Source organism: Biomphalaria glabrata, chromosome 5 (assembly GCF_947242115.1).
Source record: "Biomphalaria glabrata chromosome 5, xgBioGlab47.1, whole genome shotgun sequence".
NCBI classification, from domain to species: domain Eukaryota; kingdom Metazoa; phylum Mollusca; class Gastropoda; family Planorbidae; genus Biomphalaria; species Biomphalaria glabrata.
The window spans coordinates 53,697,000-53,716,539 of record NC_074715.1 but is presented as its reverse complement, the minus strand read 5'-3'; the positions used below and the strand labels follow the sequence as shown (position 1 = coordinate 53,716,539).

General features: G+C 34.9%; 2 protein-coding genes across 6 annotated transcripts; one reads left to right on the top strand and one right to left on the bottom strand.

Annotated features, from left to right (window-relative positions):
* Positions 1–721: 721 nt before the first annotated feature.
* On the top strand, positions 722–9,329 carry LOC106060680 (uncharacterized). 4 transcript variants are annotated; one of them, XM_056030336.1, is made up of 7 exons: positions 722–834; positions 1,991–2,064; positions 4,701–4,875; positions 6,417–6,487; positions 7,869–7,984; positions 8,406–8,531; positions 8,711–9,329. In XM_056030336.1, exons 2-7 carry the CDS (start codon positions 2,006–2,008, stop codon positions 8,776–8,778), a joined length of 615 nt encoding a protein of 204 aa, XP_055886311.1. In that variant the 5' UTR covers positions 722–834; positions 1,991–2,005; the 3' UTR covers positions 8,779–9,329. The 4 variants fall into 4 exon arrangements, with proteins under 4 accessions (XP_055886311.1, XP_055886313.1, XP_055886312.1 ...); XM_056030338.1 differs by lacking the exon at positions 722–834 and adding an exon at positions 845–1,010; XM_056030337.1 differs by lacking the exon at positions 722–834 and adding an exon at positions 845–1,029.
* A 1,853-nt stretch (positions 9,330–11,182) lies between these two features.
* Positions 11,183–19,066, bottom strand: LOC106060682 (cytochrome c oxidase assembly factor 7 homolog). Of its 2 annotated transcripts, none has more exons than XM_013218662.2 (4): positions 18,870–19,066; positions 18,078–18,190; positions 12,029–12,169; positions 11,183–11,658 (listed from the first exon to the last, which is right to left on the bottom strand). In XM_013218662.2, exons 2-4 carry the CDS (start codon positions 18,181–18,183, stop codon positions 11,228–11,230), a joined length of 678 nt encoding a protein of 225 aa, XP_013074116.2. In that variant the 5' UTR covers positions 18,184–18,190; positions 18,870–19,066; the 3' UTR covers positions 11,183–11,227. The 2 variants fall into 2 exon arrangements, with proteins under 2 accessions (XP_013074116.2, XP_055886310.1); XM_056030335.1 differs by having other exon boundaries at positions 19,008–19,026.
* Positions 19,067–19,540: the final 474 nt, after the last annotated feature.

Here is a 19,540-nt window from a genome sequence, read left to right as displayed (position 1 = left end):
ATCACTCAAGTGTGAACAAGACACCGAAAAGATCAAACCAGAGGCGTCTACTTAATGAGGCAAAGCAAGTGTAATTTGTTTAGTGTTATGTCCAGATGTAAGCCTACAAGTATTGAAACTACAATAAAGTTGCATTAAAAAAGATTAGCTTAAAACAGATAATTGCTACCTAGCCACTAGAGTTTTTATATGTAGTGTATTTTAGTAGTCCGCTTGTTCTATTGAGCCATTGTTTGACTTATATATTCTCAACGGCTCTTATAGTTAATGATTAATGGTGAAAGCGGGTATTGCGAGTGGGGGCGGGATTGGGTTGGTCATCTGACAGCTGACTTCTTGACAAGTGCAGGCTATGACGAAAGTTGGATGATCGAGTTGATCCTCTGCTGATGCTAGGCAAAATTATCGAATCGAAGGATCCACGGTTCGTGCCCTGGTCAGGACTGTCTTTTATATCTACATGTTATTCACCTTTTTTTTTTCTCATTAAAAATTGTGTCCTAACTGTATATAAAATGTATGCATCTGTTGATATAGGAAAAACTTATCAGACCTATTAAATATAAATCTACTTGCAGAGAGAATTTAACTAACTTTAACTCCATACTCGCCCACCCATGTTATGCCTTATATATATATATGGTATTTTTTTTTTACAGAAAGCACTTGGCTGATAGACGCCCTTTGGAACATAGTTCTGATAACTTGTCTTGGCATTTAACAGATTTTTTTCCTCCTATTGATCGTCTGTTAGTGACGTCATTAGAACTGGTTCAGTGTGTTTTCAAAATGCTCTGCATATGTTATGTACAAGCTTTGTTTCTGGCGGTTAAGGTAGGAGATATAAAAGGCTATCCATGGTTGGCATACAGGCTTAGCACTAAATAATTTAAGCAGATGAAAGCACTTTTAGCTGTAATCTTGAACGTTTTGTTTCTTAGCCTTGCTAAGTCCAAGTTCCGACAGAGTTCTTGGAGACTCTTGGAGACTCAGCGTGTGCTGTCATAGGGGTATTAGTGTTGTGTTTGTGTAAGTGTTCGTCATGGAGGACGCAGGGGGTGACGGCTAGCAGGGTTCCCATATCATCGCGAAAGAAAGTCCGGATCATAAACCCCAAGACCAGTCATTCACGGATGTTCACACTTTTTCATGAATTTGAATTACAGAAATAAGTTAAATTTCATAAAAGAATTGATTCTATTGGATAAAGGTTGACAAGCGTGGTGGCTGAGTGATAATGCTCTTCACTTCCGGTCCGATGAGCCTCGGGACCGAATTTCGGAGATGACTGGGGTTATGAATTTCGGGATTTTAAGAACGCCCCCGATTTCACCTAAATCTAATGAGCGTATGACATTAGTTGGGGTAAAGTAAAGGTGGTTGGTCGTTGTGCTGGCCACACGACACACTCGTTAACCGTCTGCCCTAAAAACAGATGAAGTTTACATCATCTGCCTTATAGATCGCAAGGTCTGAAAATTCCAGATCAGAGAATAAAATATCTAAACATTGTCTCCCTTAATACGTGGCGTATTCAGAGTAGTTTAAACTCGACTAATGGAGCATCATGGAGGCGTGGTGGCTGAGCGGTAAAGCGCTTGGCTTCCGAACCGGGGACCGGGGTTCAAATCCTAATGAAGACTGGGATTTTTAATTTCGGGATCCTCGGGCGCCTCTGGGTCCACCCAGCTCTAATGGGTACCTGACATTAAAGTAAAGGCGGTTGGTCGTTGTGCTGGCCACATGACAACCTTGTTAACCGTAGGCCACAGAAACAGATGACCTTTTACATCATCTGCCCTATAGACCACAAGGTCTGAAAGGGGGAACTTTACTTAATGGAGCATCATAACAATTTTGTTGTGCGCTAGTTCTTTCATTTCCAGTGTAACGAGAGTATGTGGCTTGTGTATTTGTATGTGTAAGGGAATGTGAAGGCTACTGTGTTGTGTGTATTCAATTTTTAACATACACACTTTTGATCCTTCAGCACAGGGATTGAGACATGTCATTAGATTACAAGGTCTCTGCCTACAAACCAAGCAGACCAATCACGCGATCTGTGTAAGTATTACGTAATAGACAAAAAAACTACAACAAAGTATTATCAATCTTTAATTATAGGCCTACTAGACTGATAACATTTAGCATTTAAAAATATAGCGCGATATTCGGTGAATTAATTATAGGCCTACTAGTCTGATAACATTTATCATTTAAAAATATAGCGCGATATTCGGTGAATTAATTATAGGCCTACTAGTCTGATAACATTTATCATTTAAAAATATAGCGCGATATTTGGTGAATTAATTATAGGCCTACTAGTCTGATAACATTTATCATTTAAAAAATAGCATGATATTCGGTGAATTAATTATTTAATTTGTAATTTAATGATATTGATATTTTCAGTTGGCCTACGTTGTATTTTATTCAGTGAATGTTCTCCGCATTTTAATTTTCTGATGCAGTCCTCTCAATAGACCCAAGGGCAATAACCTGCCAGATAATAATAGACTTTTTTTTTGTTCTGATTCCTAATTAATAATTCTTCTTCTTTATAATAAAGCCTACTCAGAATTGAGTCAAATACTCTCGGAACTCAAGGCCCACGGAAGTTTGCCTCCATCTTTCATTTTCGTCTGTTTTATTAAAATTTCACCACTAGAGAAAATTGGGCTGAGTTAAATTTATGTGGGCCCTATAAATAATTGATTTTTTTCTATTTTTTTTTTTCAATCTGCATTATATATTAAATCTAAAGGCCTACTTATCATCTTTAAAATCTAGTCTATGTTTAAATACAACAAACGCTGATAAAAGGCCCAGGACATATCTTATACATTTTATCTACAGACTGTGCTAAAACATTGGTTTCCCTGGCTGATTCGGGCAACCCTTTCCTGTTCTGATATATGGCATTAAGGAAGAAGAAGCAGTTCTATTAATTTATCCTAGCATATATGGAAAAAAATCAACTCAAGAAAACAACGAAACTAGAACAAATACAAAATAGAGCAGACGTGAGATTTATAACAAACGAATATTCCAATTTGATTAGAGTAACACCATTGGTAAAATCACTAAACTTAGAGACACTTCAGGAAATAAGAAGAAAAAGTAGAATAGCTATAATACATAAAACATTAAACAATACTTTGCAAATTGAAAATTAAAGCCTAATGAAATAGCCTACTCAAGATAAGATAAGAAAGACACAATATAGAGGCATATTTCTCATTCCATACGCTAGAAAAAATCCGTATAAGGGCTCCTTCTTCCCTTGTGCCATCAGAGAATGGAATGGGTTGCCTGAATCAGCCAAGAAAACCAACGACTTAGCAGAGTTTAAGTCATTGATTAACATGCATGACTAGATTGAAACATGCAATGCGTAGGGCGTAATTATCTTCTTTTTTGAAGCAACGTCTGTATTTATTATTAGATAAGATAAAAAAAAAGATGGGCAGGATGATTTTGTTTTTGTGCAACACAGCCCAGAGATTTCCCAAATCACTAAATATCACTAAGTTTAGAAAGCCTTCAGGATAGAAGACTTAAAAGTAAAGTAGCAATCATACATAAAACACTGAACCATAATCTTCAAATACAATAACAAAATTTAATAAAATACTCAGAAAACTCAAGAAAACATGACGAAATTGGAACAGACACAAAATAGAGCAGTGAGATTCATAACAAACGAATATTCACATTTGACTAGAGTAACACCTTTAGTAAAATCACTAAATTTAGAAAGCCTTCAGGACAGAAGGCTCAAAAGTAAAGTAGCAATCATACATAAAACACTGAACCATAATCTTCAAATACAAAAACAAAATTTAATAAAATACTCAGAAAGACACAAAGACAAAGGCACATTCCTCGTTCCATATGTTAGGACAAATTTGTACAAATACTCCTTCTTCCCTAGTGCTATTAGAACATGGAATGGGTTGCCTGAACTAGCCAGGAAAACCAGTGACTTGGCGGAGTTTAGGTCATTGGTTAATATGCCTGACTAAATGCATGACACGTAGGGCCCTAATTATCTTCTTTTTTGAAGTAACGACTGTATCGAATGAGAAGATAAGAGAAAACTCAAAATAAAGCTCAATAATAATAAAAGAATGTGTCGTTAAGTGTGGTATTCAATGTCGTTAAGTAGGCTATACACCCTACGTTGTCACAGCCCACCCAAAAACTGGAAATCTAGAGTTAAATTTTTTGCACCGCGAGGGCTCTGATATCATTATTAGGCTACGTTCTAGCTCAAACCTCCCACTGGATGGCATGGTTTGAATCCGGGACCATCTAGGCGACAGTCCAGAGCGCATATGTAGGCTACACGACCAGGTAGTCGATCTAGAATAGACGACACAGACATTGTTAAACAATCAAGAGAAATTTGTATAGAAACTGCATTAAAGCATCGGGAACACCGTAATTTTACAAGATTATTTTTAAAAAAGCTAATTTTTTATTTCTTTTTTAGCCTAATTTCCTAAATTTTCCCCCGATATTCGATTTTTGAAGCAACCTCTAAATCTAAAGCATATTAATGCCCCACACATTTTAATTATCTTTTTTGCTTGAAGGAATGTCTATCATATAATGAGATAGGCCTAATCAAAGACGCTGAACTCAGAAAATGGTAATGTTTAATTTTATAATAAATAATCTCCCTTTTGTTTCAGCACAAACTATGGCTCAATGTCTAGTTGGATGCCGAGACAAAGACAGAGCCTTGTTTTGCCCTCATCTTATGGCAAATCACTTCACGACTTGGGCACTAGACCTCTACTTCCGCCAACACCATTAGGAATGCCTAGTCTCCACGACACGTATTTAAATAGACCATCACCATTCAATGTAATGAAAATTTTAATCTTATCTTATCTTATATAATACAGACGTTACTTCAAAAAAAGAAGATAATTACGTCCTACGCGTTATGCATTTAGTCATGCATATTAACCAATGACCTAAATTCTGCCAAGTCACTGGTTTTTCCTGGCTAGCCCAGGCAACCCATTCCATGCTCTAATAGCGCTATGGAAGAAGGAGTATTTGTACAAATTTGTCCTAGCATATGGGACGAGGAATGTGCTTTTATCTTTGTGTCTTTCAGAGTATTTTATTAAATTTTGTTTTTGTATTTGAAGATTATGGTTCAGTGTTTTATGTATAATTGCTACTTTACTTTTGAGTCTTCTGTCCTGAAGGCTTTCTAAATTTAGTGATTTTACTAAAGGTGTTACTCTAGTCAAATGTGAATATTCGTTTGTTATGAATCTCACTGCTCTATTTTGTGTCTGTTCCAGTTTCTTAATGTTTTCTTGAGTTGAGGGGTCCCAAACGGAGGATGCATATTCTATTATTGGCCTAACCAGGGTTAAATAACATTTTAGTTTTATATTTCTATTTTGTGTCTGTTACAGTTTCTTAATGTTTTCTTGAGTTGAAAAAATTGTAGGCTACTATTTAATTGTCAGGGCGCTATGTAATTTTATGCAAAATGTCTGTAATAAAACACTTGCTAGGCCTACCTTTTTTTTTGGGGGGGGGGGGGAGGGAGATAAAGACAAACATTATGTTTTTTAATTCGAGGTTGAAAACTCTGTTGTTTTACCTTAAAGCACCTAAAATAATGCAGCACAGAAAACTTTTGTCTCCCATCTCGTATGCCGATGGTACTTTGACCATGCTATAGGAGGATACTGAAGTGCAGATATCTCTGAGGATACGTTTTACTTTGATTGTCTTCAGCTATTCTTAATATATCTTCATTTAGTTTTAGTCAAGTCTGAAGTATAGGAAATTTTAGGGCGCCAAAAAAAAAAAAAATCTATAGGCCTATATATAAATAAGTGGAAAGTTTTGTCGATTTAATTGAGAACTAATTACACATATACTGAGTTCAAGCTGACTTTAAAACATTGACTTGGTGTAAACATGTGAAGAGATTATAAATCTAATTTTTTTTTTTTATAGAATATAAGATAAGATTGCAGTTCCACTGGATCCTCACATTTCTTGCTTTGGCTTACTTATAATTATCTCATTTTTCTGAGTAAGGAGAAACTAGATCTTCAGTTAGGGATACCAGACACCTGTCCTGTAGGTCCAAAAAAAAAGGACACAAAATGAAGGCAAAACCTTGTAAAGAATAAAAAAAAAAATACATGGGTCTTGCAATGAATGGAAAGAATGTCAAGAAGAGGGAGGAACTTTTCCCCAAATGTTCCTTAAACTAGGGAACTATCAGAAATTAAATACAATGGACAAAAGTAAATTAGATTTCTTTCGAATATCATACATCATTTGTTCTGATTGTGTTGTCAAGTGATAGAAATATTTCACTGCTATTGTTTCTTGTTTTTTTTCATTTATCTAAACTTTTGTGTTTCCAGTTAGGAGAAGCTACACAGACATACAGATCCTGTCATGACCTACATGTGTCTCAAGGATCTAATCCTTTGAAGTAAGTAATGTTTTCATTGTACAGGTATATAATAATGCTAGTTTTAAATAATTTTTTTTTTCAGCTTCAGAAAAAAAATAAAAGGCTTATATAATAATAGTAAAATTTCACAGTTAAAAGTTTAACATTCAGCTTACTTTGATTATTTAATTAATTAGCTCTATGAACTGTATAGGCAAGGTACGGTACTCTAGAAGAGAGCCCTAGCTGATTAACATCCTGGCTTTTTCCATTCTCATGGTAGTGCTGTGGAAATGACCCATAAGAGTAAATAGGTGGGCAGAAAGAAGGAACATAACATGCAGTGAATTGCATGTGGTGAGGAAGAAAGTCTTCATTAAGCCTTGAACCATCTGTCTCGCAGTTCAGTTTCTTATGGGTTGTGGGCACATCTGGACACCACACTGGTGGTCTTGACATTCTAGGAATATGAAAGACTCACTGTTGGAATTCGAGGTGCTGTGGCTGAGCGGTAAAGTGCTTGGCTTCCGAACCGGGGTTCGAATCCTGGGATTTTTTATTTTGAGATCTTCTAGCACCTCTGAGTCCACCCAGCTCTAATGGGTACCTGAAATTGGTTGGGGAAAAGTAAAGGTGATTGGTCGTTGTGATGGCCACAAGACACCCTAGTTAACCGTAGGCCACAGTAACAGATGACCTTTACATCATCTGCCCTATAGACTACAAGGTCTGATAGGGGAACTTTTTTTTTACTGTTGGAATTCAGCTTCTTTCTATGGCTCATAGGAGTTGTGACCCCACAAATGGATGTAATTAAATGATCATCTAGTTTATGGGGATATTAGCACATAGGTGTCAGGTCAGTGGAGAACCAATCTCTCAATCCTAGCTTCTGGGAGAAATTTTGATCAAGTCTTCAAGGGCCTAATTTTGGACACTACAAAGACTGACATCCTTCACCTTTACATCATCTGCCCTATAGACTACAAGGTCTGATAGGGGAACTTTTTTTTTTACTGTTGGAATTCAGCTTCTTTCTATGGCTCATAGGAGTTGTGACCCCACAAATGGATGTGATTAAATGATCATCTAGTTTATGGGGATATTAGCACATAGGTGTCAGGTCAGTGGAGAACCAATCTCTCAATCCTAGCCTCTGGGAGAAATTTTGATCAAGAGTCTTCAAGGGCCTAATTTTGGACACTACAAAGACTAACATCCTTCATCAATGCACTGGAAACAGGCTAGATCTCGTAGAACACAAGGTTACATATAGGACATTATAATTTTCTCTTTGGAAGAACAGTTTAAAACAATTTCTTTGCATAGGCATACCAAAAAAGACTACAATGTACTTTTAGACATTAAGGCAACATTAAACTTAATATAGATACTATTTTGTCTGGGTCTAATTGTACAGAGATGATGAATATTCAAGTGCAGTTATGAGACATGGACGTCTAGGTCAGAATGGAAGCTGGAGGCACCTGAAGGAAGTCATGCAAGCTGCTGGGAACAGATTAGTCTTTGTTGATGGTTAGTGTATTAGTATACAGATCTTGGTTGTTTTGTGAGAATGCTTACAGTTATAATACATATATATTACGTAAATTTTGCTGTATCATTAAACCTTTTGGGGGCATGGTTGTTTAGTGCTTAAGTTCTTGGCTTCCAAAGCGAGGGGCCTTGATATTGGTTTAGACTGGGATTTAGAATTTCAGGATTTTTAGGACACCCTGAGTCCACCCAGCTCTAATAAGTGCCTGACATTAAAAAGTAAAGGTGGTTATTTGTTGTGCTGGTCTCATGACACCCATGTTAACCTTTATATCATCTACTCTATAGATCCCAAGGCCTGTAAAAGGGTACCAGGTACTTTACTTGTAACAAACGTATTTAACCTGTAATCACGCTTTTCCTTATAATGTTTAAATTTTGTTTTCAAATTGATATGTAGGTCAAATAGCTTCAAAAGATGGTATCATGGGAAGCTTGAAGGAGAATCAAGGAGACTTTTTGCCAACTATAGCACCAAACAAAAAAGCAGTCAACATGTCTAACAATACACAGCAAGAACCCCCGAGTAAGTTGTCAAATGTAGTACTACAAAAGATGAGGCACTATATAATGCTAAGGTGCATTTTATTTATGTATAAAACTAGATCAATATCGCTTGTATGAACTCTTTTTTTAAATTATTGTACAAAAACTTGTTTTGAGATGTTCACTAAATTCAAATTTGTTCACATTTGTTTCTTTTAGTTGCCAGATATGACTTGATAGACATCAGAAAAGGTTTAGAGAAATATAACTGGAGTATTCTACGCTAGGGCAGATATTCAAGGGACACAATGAGAATTACAAATCAACAAATTTTTTTCTCATACATTTTGGATCTTTGTTTAAATTGTATAAATCGCAAGATTACAACAGCACATCCCCTGCCTTATTCAACCACAAGATTACAACAACACATCCCCTGCATTATTCAACCACAAGATTACAACAACACATCCCCTGCCTTATTCAACCACAAGATTACAACAACACATCCCCTGCCTTATTCAACCACAAGATTACAACAACACATCCCCTGCCTTATTCAACCACAAGAATACAACAACACATCCCCTGCCTTATTCAACCACAAGATTACAACAACACATCCCCTGCCTTATTCAACCACAAGATTACAACAACACATCCCCTGCCTTATTCAACCACAAGATTACAACAACACATCCCCTGCCTTATTCAACCACAAGTTTACAACAACACATCCCCTGCCTTATTCAACCACAAGTTTACAACAACACATCCCCTGCCTTATTCAACCACAAGATTACAACAACACATCCCCTGCCTTATTCAACCACAAGTTTACAACAACACATCCCCTGCCTTATTCAACCACAAGTTTACAACAACACATCCCCTGCCTTATTCAACCAATCTCTAACTTCATTTCTTCAACTGATGTTGCAAGCCTCCATTTTTCTGTCCTCTTTCTTTGCTTTTCCCCCTAAATCTATTTCTATTGAAAGCAATTAAGTTCTAAAATTAAAAAAGATCTGTACTTTTGTATAAGTAAGTGGAAGCAAATATATAATAGAAATGAATTAAATGCACACATTTTAAATGATAATATCAAAGTAAATTGAGTGTCATTAAGATTTTATTACAGTACTATTTGAAGTTGTACGAAGTAATGAAATAAAATAGAAGGCGATAGGCTAAAAATGTGCTTTTTCTTCCTTAGTGCCCTTAGAGAATGAAGCAAGTTGCCTGAATCAGCCAAGAAAATGAATGACTAGATTAACATACAGATATGCATAATTATATTCTTCTTTGAAGGAACATTTTAATTTATAAAATAAGATGTCCTAAAGTCCTCCACCCACCATTCAAATAAAAAAAAAATAACATAAGAATTGAGATTACATTTTAAAAAAAAGAGACGCTGGAGATGGATAGGTCACACCCTTCCCAAGCCTGCATCCAACATAACAGGGCAAGCCCTAACCTGGTACCCCCAAGAAAAGAGGAAGAGGGGACGGCCTAGGAATACATAGCGCTGCGATTTGGAAGCAGATGGGCAAGACACGGGGACAGTTAGGAGAGACTCGCCCAGAACCGAGATGCCTGGAGGAAGCTGGTTGGTGGCCTATGCCCCAGAAGGGACAACAGGCACAGAAGATGATGAGATGAGAATTCAAAAAAAAGTTCCTTTTTTGAATAGAAATATTTTATATTGAGCAAAGGTCTAAAAAAAACGACTAAGGAATAAATAAAAATACATCCTCAATCTTTCAACTTTGTCTATTGGAAAAGAGACCTCTTCACAATCAGCTATCATTCCTAGAGTTCTGTATCTGTCGCAGATCCACTTCAGACACTGAATTTTAAATTGGAGGGAGTGACCCACTATATGTTAGCCTTTATAATTTTTTTACACTAATAAGTTATCATTTGGATAAATAGTGTAATTTTATAGAAACTATTCTTTCACCTGGAATTATCTTTAAAAATTAAGACTAAGACTGCTTTATTGATCCTTATGGTAATTTGTTGTGATTACAAGGACTCTTTTTTTAAAACTGCATTATTTCAATTATCAAATCACAATTTGAAGACTACTTTGATAATCTTTATGTGGGTGTAAAACAAACAACTTTGTGGGATATACATACTAGTGTTAACAAAGATTTAGTGACATTTTATAACTAATTATCCATATAACATAAACCCCATAAACATATTTTATTGTTACATAGTTATCTCCTTATTGTGTACATTTCAACTGTTTAAGATTTTTAATTATTGCTTTTTTTTTCCTTCTAGGTGTTCTGAAGCTATACTTTTTTTGTGTTATTTTTCAAAAGATTTTTTTCCCCACCTTTCTGATCAGTATTATTATATCTTTTAGAAGCTTTTTTTAAAATTTATTATATAAATAAATATATAAATAAATGTTGAAATAGACATCAGTTGATTGTGGAGTGTTTACTCAGTAGAATAAAAATAATTTACTATAATTTGTCTACAATTCTTTAAATTGATATTACTTCAAGTGAGTTCCTATCAGATTTAGTACTAACTACTAATTCTTAAAGCTGAACTAAATGTTGGCTAATCTTGCATGTTTCCGTAACTTTGATAGAGGGAAACAGAAAAAAAAAACTTAATTAAAATCTATGCTTGCTAAAGGCATAAATATAAGAAAAACTTCAGCAAAAATATTAAACAATTTTTTATTTTCAAACAAGCTTTTTAAACAAATTATTCATTAACTTTTAAAACTGGCTGTTTTTTTAAATGGTCAGCAGAATATTGCTCTGCACGTTTCTTCATCTCTGTTGCCAAAGATAAGTCCTTGTTAGTACCATGACCATGTCGGTACATGATACTTAAATTACTACAGCAACCTACATTTTCCAAGTTACAACCTTTCTGATTCAATTCAAAGGCTTTTCTAAGGTCTTTATCTGTGTAGCGACCAAGTAAATGCCAAGAGGCTAGAATAAAACAGCCTTCAGAACATTTCAGGTCACATGACTGCGACATCAGTTGGACAGCTTTATCAGGAGTCTTTCCCTCTGCTAAACTCAATTTCAGGTCAATGTGTCCTGCATAAAAACATCCAGAGCCATTCCCTAACTTACAAGTCTTCTCAAAGTACTGTAAAGCAGCTGTTTTATCTTCCTTCACACCTAAAAAAGAACAACAAATAAAACAACTTCAACTTAAGTATATATTACAGCAATTTAACAAAATATAACTTCATTTTTTTTAGTGGTTTCTTCCCAAAATATCAATAGAAACTTTACACAACTACTTTACTTAAAACATCTCTCTTACTGCATAAGGGTTGCATTTTTTTACAACCATAAGAATTAAAACTCTTGTTATCGCACATACTAGCCTATGCCTGACCTTACTGCTAATTAGCCAATCCTTGTGACTGATAGTGATAAGAAAAATCTGAAAATTAGTTTCACTAACTGATAAAAGAAAAGAGACACAAGCTCTTAGTGCCTTTTACTGGATATCAAGAAAAAAATGTCTAATTAAAATACTTACCGTTTCCAAAGTTTAGACAATGACCATATTTAAGACAACTTCTGGCATAGTTGCCTTTATCACAGTTTTCTTTATAAATAGCTGCTGCAGCTGTGGTATTTTTTCTGATATTTTCCAAAAACTCTCCCAATCGATGACATCCTGTAAGACAAACAGAAAACTTATTTGGAATACTCTAATGCCAGAAATTATTGATATGAAATCTCTTAATCTCTTGTACGATAGTTTTATATGCAACTTTGCAGTTGGGAAACCTCTGCTGTAATGAAACCTGTTTGACTACACCAATAGTTGGTAGACAGATTTACACTGACACAATCTGTAAAATAAATCACAATGACATCACTGTTCAGTTAGGGTTACAGGATAGAAATTTATGACAAAACACTATGACAACTTCATCATCTGCAACTTCCACAATTCTTGGGAAGAACACTTATGAATACTAAAAATATTGTCGAACAGAAAAAAAAAGAGCTTTACCATCAAACCAATAAAAATTGAATAGCCATGCCATAGGAAAGAGGCCAGACAAAAGGTGCACCCGCCTCCCCAGGACATAGGGGTTGTGCAATAGGCTAACAACCTGACCATGGAAAAAAATAGTGTTACAGAAACCATAGCAGAGACACAAACACTAAACATAGTCAGAGGCAAGAGCTCCACAAAGGAGATTTATGAAGCTGTGCAGGGAAAGTCGAACGAATCCTGTAAGGCCAACCACTCCACTTAAACCAATGAAAAAGAAACACTTCCTTATTCAGAAAGGCATTTAACTTGGGAACATGGAATGTCTGTACTTTACTGGAACCAGGTAGATGTGCACAAGTTGCCAAGGGCATGACCAACTACAAACTACAGATCATGGGAATGAGTGAATTTTGATGGAACACATTCTGTTAAAGGAAAAAGAAGAATTTCCATGAAAATGGTGTAGCAATACTACTAAGCAAGGAAGCTTGCAAAAGTCTTTTAGAATGGGAACCAGTTTTAGAAATAATAATTAGAGCCACATTTTTTTCTAAGTTTAAGAATGTTCACATTATTATGTGCTATGCTCCTACCAACCTTGCAAGGGATACTGACAAAAATATATTTTATGACCAACTGCAAAGTATAGTTGACAAAATACCTACCAGAGATGTTTTGATCATCATAGGGAGACTTGAATGCCAAAGTGGGAAGTGACCACAGAGAGAGAGAGAGAAAAATATGGGCACCCATGAACATGGCACCATAAATACAAATGGAGAAATTTTTACAGACTTCTGCACATTTAATGAACTGGTGATAGGAGGCAGCATTTTCCCCCACAAAAAATGCCACAAAGTGACATGGGTCTCACCTGACAATAAGACAGAGGACCAAATCGACCACATTATCATACATCACAACTGGAGAAATACATTACTACATGTACAAAACAGGAGAGGAGCAGATATTGGCTCAGACCACCACCTAGTTGTAGCAAAACTATAAATGAAGCTGGCCAGCAATAAAACAGCAATAAACAAAAGGAAAAGATTTGATCTAGACAAGCTCCACAACACCCAGATTAAAAAGGAATTTCCACTATTGCTTCAAAATTTCAAGCAATGAAGTACTTAGCCTTAATACTGAGTAGAAAAAACACTGGATTAATCGAAGAGAGGAAATGTGCTAAACAGGCAGTTAACCTAGCAAAAAAAAAACAAAACACAAGCAACATTCCAAACAAGACTACCAAGCAGTTTCACAAAAATTCACTAAAATACTTAGGACAAACAATCATTTCCCAATAATCACACTGAACAGGCATCAGATAAAGAAGATACATGGAAAGCTACTTTCTTCAATAAATGAAAAATGAAAGAATATTTTCCAGAAGTGTTTAATACACCCAAACCACTAATCCCACTGTATCTAAATGTAGGACCAACACTAGACATAAACATGGAAGAAATAACAAAAAAGAAATACAGAATGCACTCTGACAAATGAAGACATGTAAAGCAGCTGACATTGAGGACATACCACCCGAAGTCCTAAAAGAGGGAGGAAGTGAAATAGTTGACCAAATGCACAAACTATTCAACAAAATTAGATTAACAGATACACCTCCCGGTGAGTGGAAAAAGGGTTGCTAATAAAACTACCAAAGAGTTGAGATCTATCACATGTGAGAAATGGTGTGGCATCACATTATTGTCAGTACAAAGCAAGATTTTCCGCAGAATCTTGCATTTATTTAATTAACAGAATGAAGGGAGCAAGTGATGAACACATAAGGGAAGAACAGTCCAGATTCAGGAAAGGGAGATCTTGTGCTGACCAAATAGCAACACTCAGTGAATAATTGTAGAACATTGTGTCGAACTGCAATCTCTTCTTTATTTAACATTTGTCGACTTTGAAAAGGTCTTTGATAGTATCGACAGAATATCTACCTAGACAGTAATGAGACACTACGGGATCGCAAATAAAGCACTCAAATACCTTTATGATGGTTTCAACTGTCAAGTAGCACACAGTGGCAAACTGTCAAAAAAATTTACAGTCACAACAGGAATCAAACAGGGATGTCTTAAAACTTGTCACCGCTCCTGTTCCTTCTATTATTAGGTCACAAAAGAAGCTTTCACTAATTCAGGGAAAGGAATCCAATGGACTTTCACACAAAAGCTGCAAGATCTGGAATTCACTGATGATATAGCCTTATTATCACACAGACTACAGGATATGTAAGAAAAGTTCACAACTTTAAGTAGGAAAAAGGGTAGGCCTCAAAATAAACCACCAAAAAAGCAAAAGTACTTAAAGCAAACAACAAACAAATAGCACACAATAGTACTGGATTCTCGGACCATAGATCAAGTAGATAGTTTTATTTACCTTGCGAGCGTAATCAGTGTATCAGGTGAAACAGATGAAGACATTAAACGTCATATAAATAAATCTATAAATCTAGACATTTACACACCTAAAACCAACATGGAGAGCTCCTCACTCCTCTAACAAGACTAAAATAAGAATCTTTAACTCTAATATCAAGATGGTCCTACTGTATGTTTTTTGAAACATGCAGAACAACTGAAGCTACAACAAAAAAGTACAGACCTTCATCAACAGATGTCTGAAAAAATAGAAAATACCAAACTGTTGGAGATGAGTGGACAGAAAAATAAAGAGGTTTAGATCTTAGAGAGGAAGTGGAGATGGGTTGGTCACACCTTTAGAAAAGATACCAGCAACAGAGCTAGACAAGCCTTAAAGTGGAACCACAAGGGAACAAGACGTGGATGAAGACCAAAAAGAATGTAGCGATGCAGTGTACTAGAGGAAGCAGAGAGGACAGGAAAGAGCTATGAAGCCATTAAAAAACCAGCAAAAGACCGTGGAGAGTGGCAGGTTTTTACTGAGGCCCTAAGTTTCATAAGTAACGTAAAGGAAAGATGATGATGCCATATTTAACATTTTCAGGCTACAATGTCAGCCACCAATATTTAGAAGCTACAAGATAAAATCACTAAAAGAATATTGAACATTTAAGTGCCTGAAACAAGTAAAAATACTTAAAAAAAAAACAACAAAGTTTATATTAAGTGTAATTGTATCAATTTTGATCAGTCATGTAATTATATGTACATGTATGATTAGCAATCATAAATCTGTATGATCATAAATATTTTTACCAATTGTTTTTGTTTACATTTTAGCTTTCTCAATGCGCTATGATCCTGTCACTTGTCTGGACCAGTTGTGAAAGGGGGAGGAAAGAATGGGGTATCTTGATGAATGTCAACATGATAGTTTTTTTAATGCATTAAAAAATGTTCAATCAGGGCTCAAGAGTCCTCAAGGGGACTAATTCAGCTTATACCACCACATCTGTCACATATGATTTCTTTCCCTTGCTCAAGATACCAAACAAAATAATAATAACCAATAGTTAATTAACTAACTGGTTAATTTTTTTTCATTATTGATTCTTATGTTGTCAGATAAAAGAAATAATCATGCAAAGTTGCAGCTTAATCTGATATCGGGTGAGGGAGAAATAACATGTACAAACTTTTTACCATACAAACAGACAGACAGACAGAGTGAGTTGATAAAAGCTTTGTAAAACAAAAAGTTTTACAGAGACATTCTAGAACAACATAACTTTTACAGACGTTTTAACCCAACATTATGACATGTACAAATAGGACAAATCTCACCAAGAAAGCCTCAATAAAATAAAATATTACGTTCTACAGCTAGAATATAAACTATAGATATAGAAGATAAAAATAATCATGATCTAGATATATGGTTTCACAAGTGCCAATGAAGCTTTCCAAAAAGAAATGGAATAAACATAGAGATATCAAATTAGAACAAAGAACATTTAGGCCATGAGATTTTCAAAAGCTATCAAGAAATAAAAAGACAAACAATAAAGAAAATTAATCCAAAACTAAACTCATTCTAAATTCTATTCTAGCAAGATCTATATTATATCTAATCAATCAAATCTAATCTATATCGGGTTACCAGACATCCAGCTAAAGGAGAACTCTCTCCTTTTATACTATAAGGTTGAGCTCTCCATCCAACAGGCATTGGCCTAAAATGTGCAAATGTTCAGCTTTTACTGTTGTTTATTGCAATCAAATTACCCAGCAAAAATCTGGTATAAACACGTTTGTAAAATGTTTGACCTGTTTCTGATGTTCCTTCAGAGTTTAAGATTTATTTAATTCTTAGTCCAAACCTCCTACAGAATGGCAGTGGGTAGGGTATAAGCCTGGGACCATTGAGACAACTGAACATAACACGTGACTCACTTATAAATAATGTATTTTCAAGTATTACCATGTGTACAGTATTTAAAAGAATGAATATTTTGCAGTTGTTTGACCAGTATTGCATCTTGAAATTCATTCAAAACAAAGATGATTAATTGTTTACCGCTTTCCTTTATTAACAGTAGTATTTGCATATATATATTTATATTGTTACGTATCTCTCCTACTATCCAGGCTCTCTTCCAACTGCACCACACGACACAACGAACTTAAAGAACCTCACAACTCATCAGGGCTCCAAAGTAACAGTAACAGTTTAATTTCAAATACATTATAAATACTGTACAGTTGGCAACAACATCACACTAACTGTCCAAAACCTAGCCTTACTCCGCCTGACTTCATACACCATCTGTCTCTAACTTCGCCTCGTCTGGTCACATTGCGAGGTAACGTGAAGTCCCGTCTTTCTGACACACTCGCTCTTATATAGTGTCTCTACTGGCCTTCTAAAATCGGATGGAACATTCTTGACCACTCAGAATGATCACAATCGCCGTGACTTGCGTGCGTAATATTTACACACAGGCCGTTGTCGAACTGGCGTGTACTGTCACTGGTCACGGTTGACCGCTTGTCTAGCGCCGGACTGGGGCGATTTGCGTAGGCTAAAAACACACACAGCCTACGACCATCTGTGTCACCACCGAGTTTGTAACAATATATATAAATATTTGCTATATTTGAGGCTGTTAGAATCTGGAGTGGTATCTGTTACTTGAGAGATAAATCAACGCATTTTTTAAAAACACTTTCGCTGATCAATGCAGGCGTAGGCAGTAGACCAAAGAAAAAGAAGTATTTAATACTTAGATTCCCCATTGACTAAGTCAAAGGCATTCTTCTCAAAAAGTACTAGACATGTCATCTAGCTCAATCTAAATAAACTTTATATAAGTTAATACAATTTTTTACAGCCCAAATTTACTTTGCAAGTTTCATAAATTAAATTTTAAACCTAGATCAGTATTCCTAGAGTTTTATTTTTTTTTTTTATATTTTTTTTTTCTCCTTTGTTTATGCCATTATATGGGTTTGTCCTTCTTTCAATTTCAGTCCTCTTTTCAGTGTGCTGGGCAGGTGTCTGGTAACCTTTGTCCTTAAATCCAAGATTCCAAAGTAGACTAGACTAGAACTATTTATTTAATTAAAATAAATAAATATATAACAAGCTAAACCATATATATAGATTTTTATATCACAAGTGATGCAACACAAACCATCAACTTCCTTTTGATCCAGACATTGAAATTGATATTCAATTTCAACATCTCGTAAGTACTCTTTTGTACCAGCATCTGAAGTTAAATCGTAACCTCTAGCCATTTTGGTCCTAATAAGTTAAATAAGGCTAATAGTTAATAGGCTTAGAACTTAGATATCTAGAATTAGATATTATATATAATCTATATCTATATAGATAGTAGAATCTCTAAAGTCTAGTAATCTAGTAAAGTCTAGTCAGTAGTGACGAGTCTAGATCTAATCAATTATTCTAATCGGGTCAAAGTCAAAGTCTTTGCTAGATTATATATATATATGTCTATTTAAAGTATTTAGATGTGTACTAGATTCTAGTCTAGTTGTAGACATTCACATTTGAAGTTTTGTAGAACTAGACTATTCATTCAGTTATAGTGTCTAGATCTAGTGAAGTGCCATTGGCATTTGAAGCTATTTCATATGACCAAAGTCAAAAGACAAGTCTTGTAACTTGTTCAACCCTTTTTAGTTAGTGACAGTTTTAAGTTTTAGTTTAGTATGACCATGGCTATGCCTTTGGCTATGCGTGTTGCCAGGTAAATCAGTGTTAGTGTATATATGTAGACTAGTAACTAGACATCTAGTACTATAATAATTAATATAGATCTAGATTCCTAGGCCTAGAAACTAAGTCCAAGTGACACTAAGTCGACAGTAGTGAGTAGACTAAGAATGAGAATCACTAAGAATCCTAAGCCTAAGCCTAAAGTAAGTATTCTAAAGTAAAATAGAATAATATATTATTTTACTTTATAGTCTCTGGTAAATTCTTTATAGATCTAGACTCTATTATTGTTATTGTATAGACTATAGACTAGACCGATCACTAGTAGATCTAGATTCTATATCTAGATTTAGATATATCTGTTTAAATTTAATTCTATTACTAGACTAGACTCTTAAGACTTATCAGTTAATATTCGTATCATTTTGCCATTGACCTAAAGCACAGACCTATATCTATATAGAACTAAATATAAATCTAGATCGAGAGTGTAGATTTTTTTAAAGGTCAGTGATTACTTTTTTTTTCCCTTCTCGCGTAATGGTAAAAAAACAACTTACACAGACGCAAACATTATGAGTTTGACAACAAAACACAAACCATAATAACAAATGTATTTGAAAATCGACCTTACATCTAAACTAATTTTGTAGATCTTTATAGATAAAAAAAAATCAATATTAGACTCAGATCAAGATTTTTAAAAATATATTTAGCCAATCTAGTCAATATCTAGAATGTTTAGATCTAAAATACTGACTTGAAAGACATTAAAAAATTCCACTTTTCATTTTATTTTTGTAAGCCACTCATTCCAAGCTTTCTAAAAATAGGTTCTTCCTTGACCTTGAATGAATGATTGGATTCGTTTATTTGGGTCAGGAATATGTTTATAATATTTAAATCTAATATTTA

Coding starts and splice junctions, on each gene's coding strand:
- LOC106060680 (XM_056030336.1), top strand. CDS start 2,006: ATGTCATTAGATTACAAGGTCTCTGCCTACAAACCAAGCAGACCAATC. Junction 6,488..7,868: donor CAAGGATCTAATCCTTTGAA/GTAAGTAATGTT, acceptor CTAATTGTACAG/AGATGATGAATATTCAAGTG. Junction 8,532..8,710: donor TACACAGCAAGAACCCCCGA/GTAAGTTGTCAA, acceptor TGTTTCTTTTAG/TTGCCAGATATGACTTGATA.
- LOC106060682 (XM_013218662.2), bottom strand. CDS start 18,183: ATGGCTAGAGGTTACGATTTAACTTCAGATGCTGGTACAAAAGAGTAC. Junction 12,170..18,077: donor GGATCAAAAGGAAGTTGATG/GTTTGTGTTGCA, acceptor TTTGTCTTACAG/GATGTCATCGATTGGGAGAG. Junction 11,659..12,028: donor TTGTCTAAACTTTGGAAACG/GTAAGTATTTTA, acceptor GTTCTTTTTTAG/GTGTGAAGGAAGATAAAACA.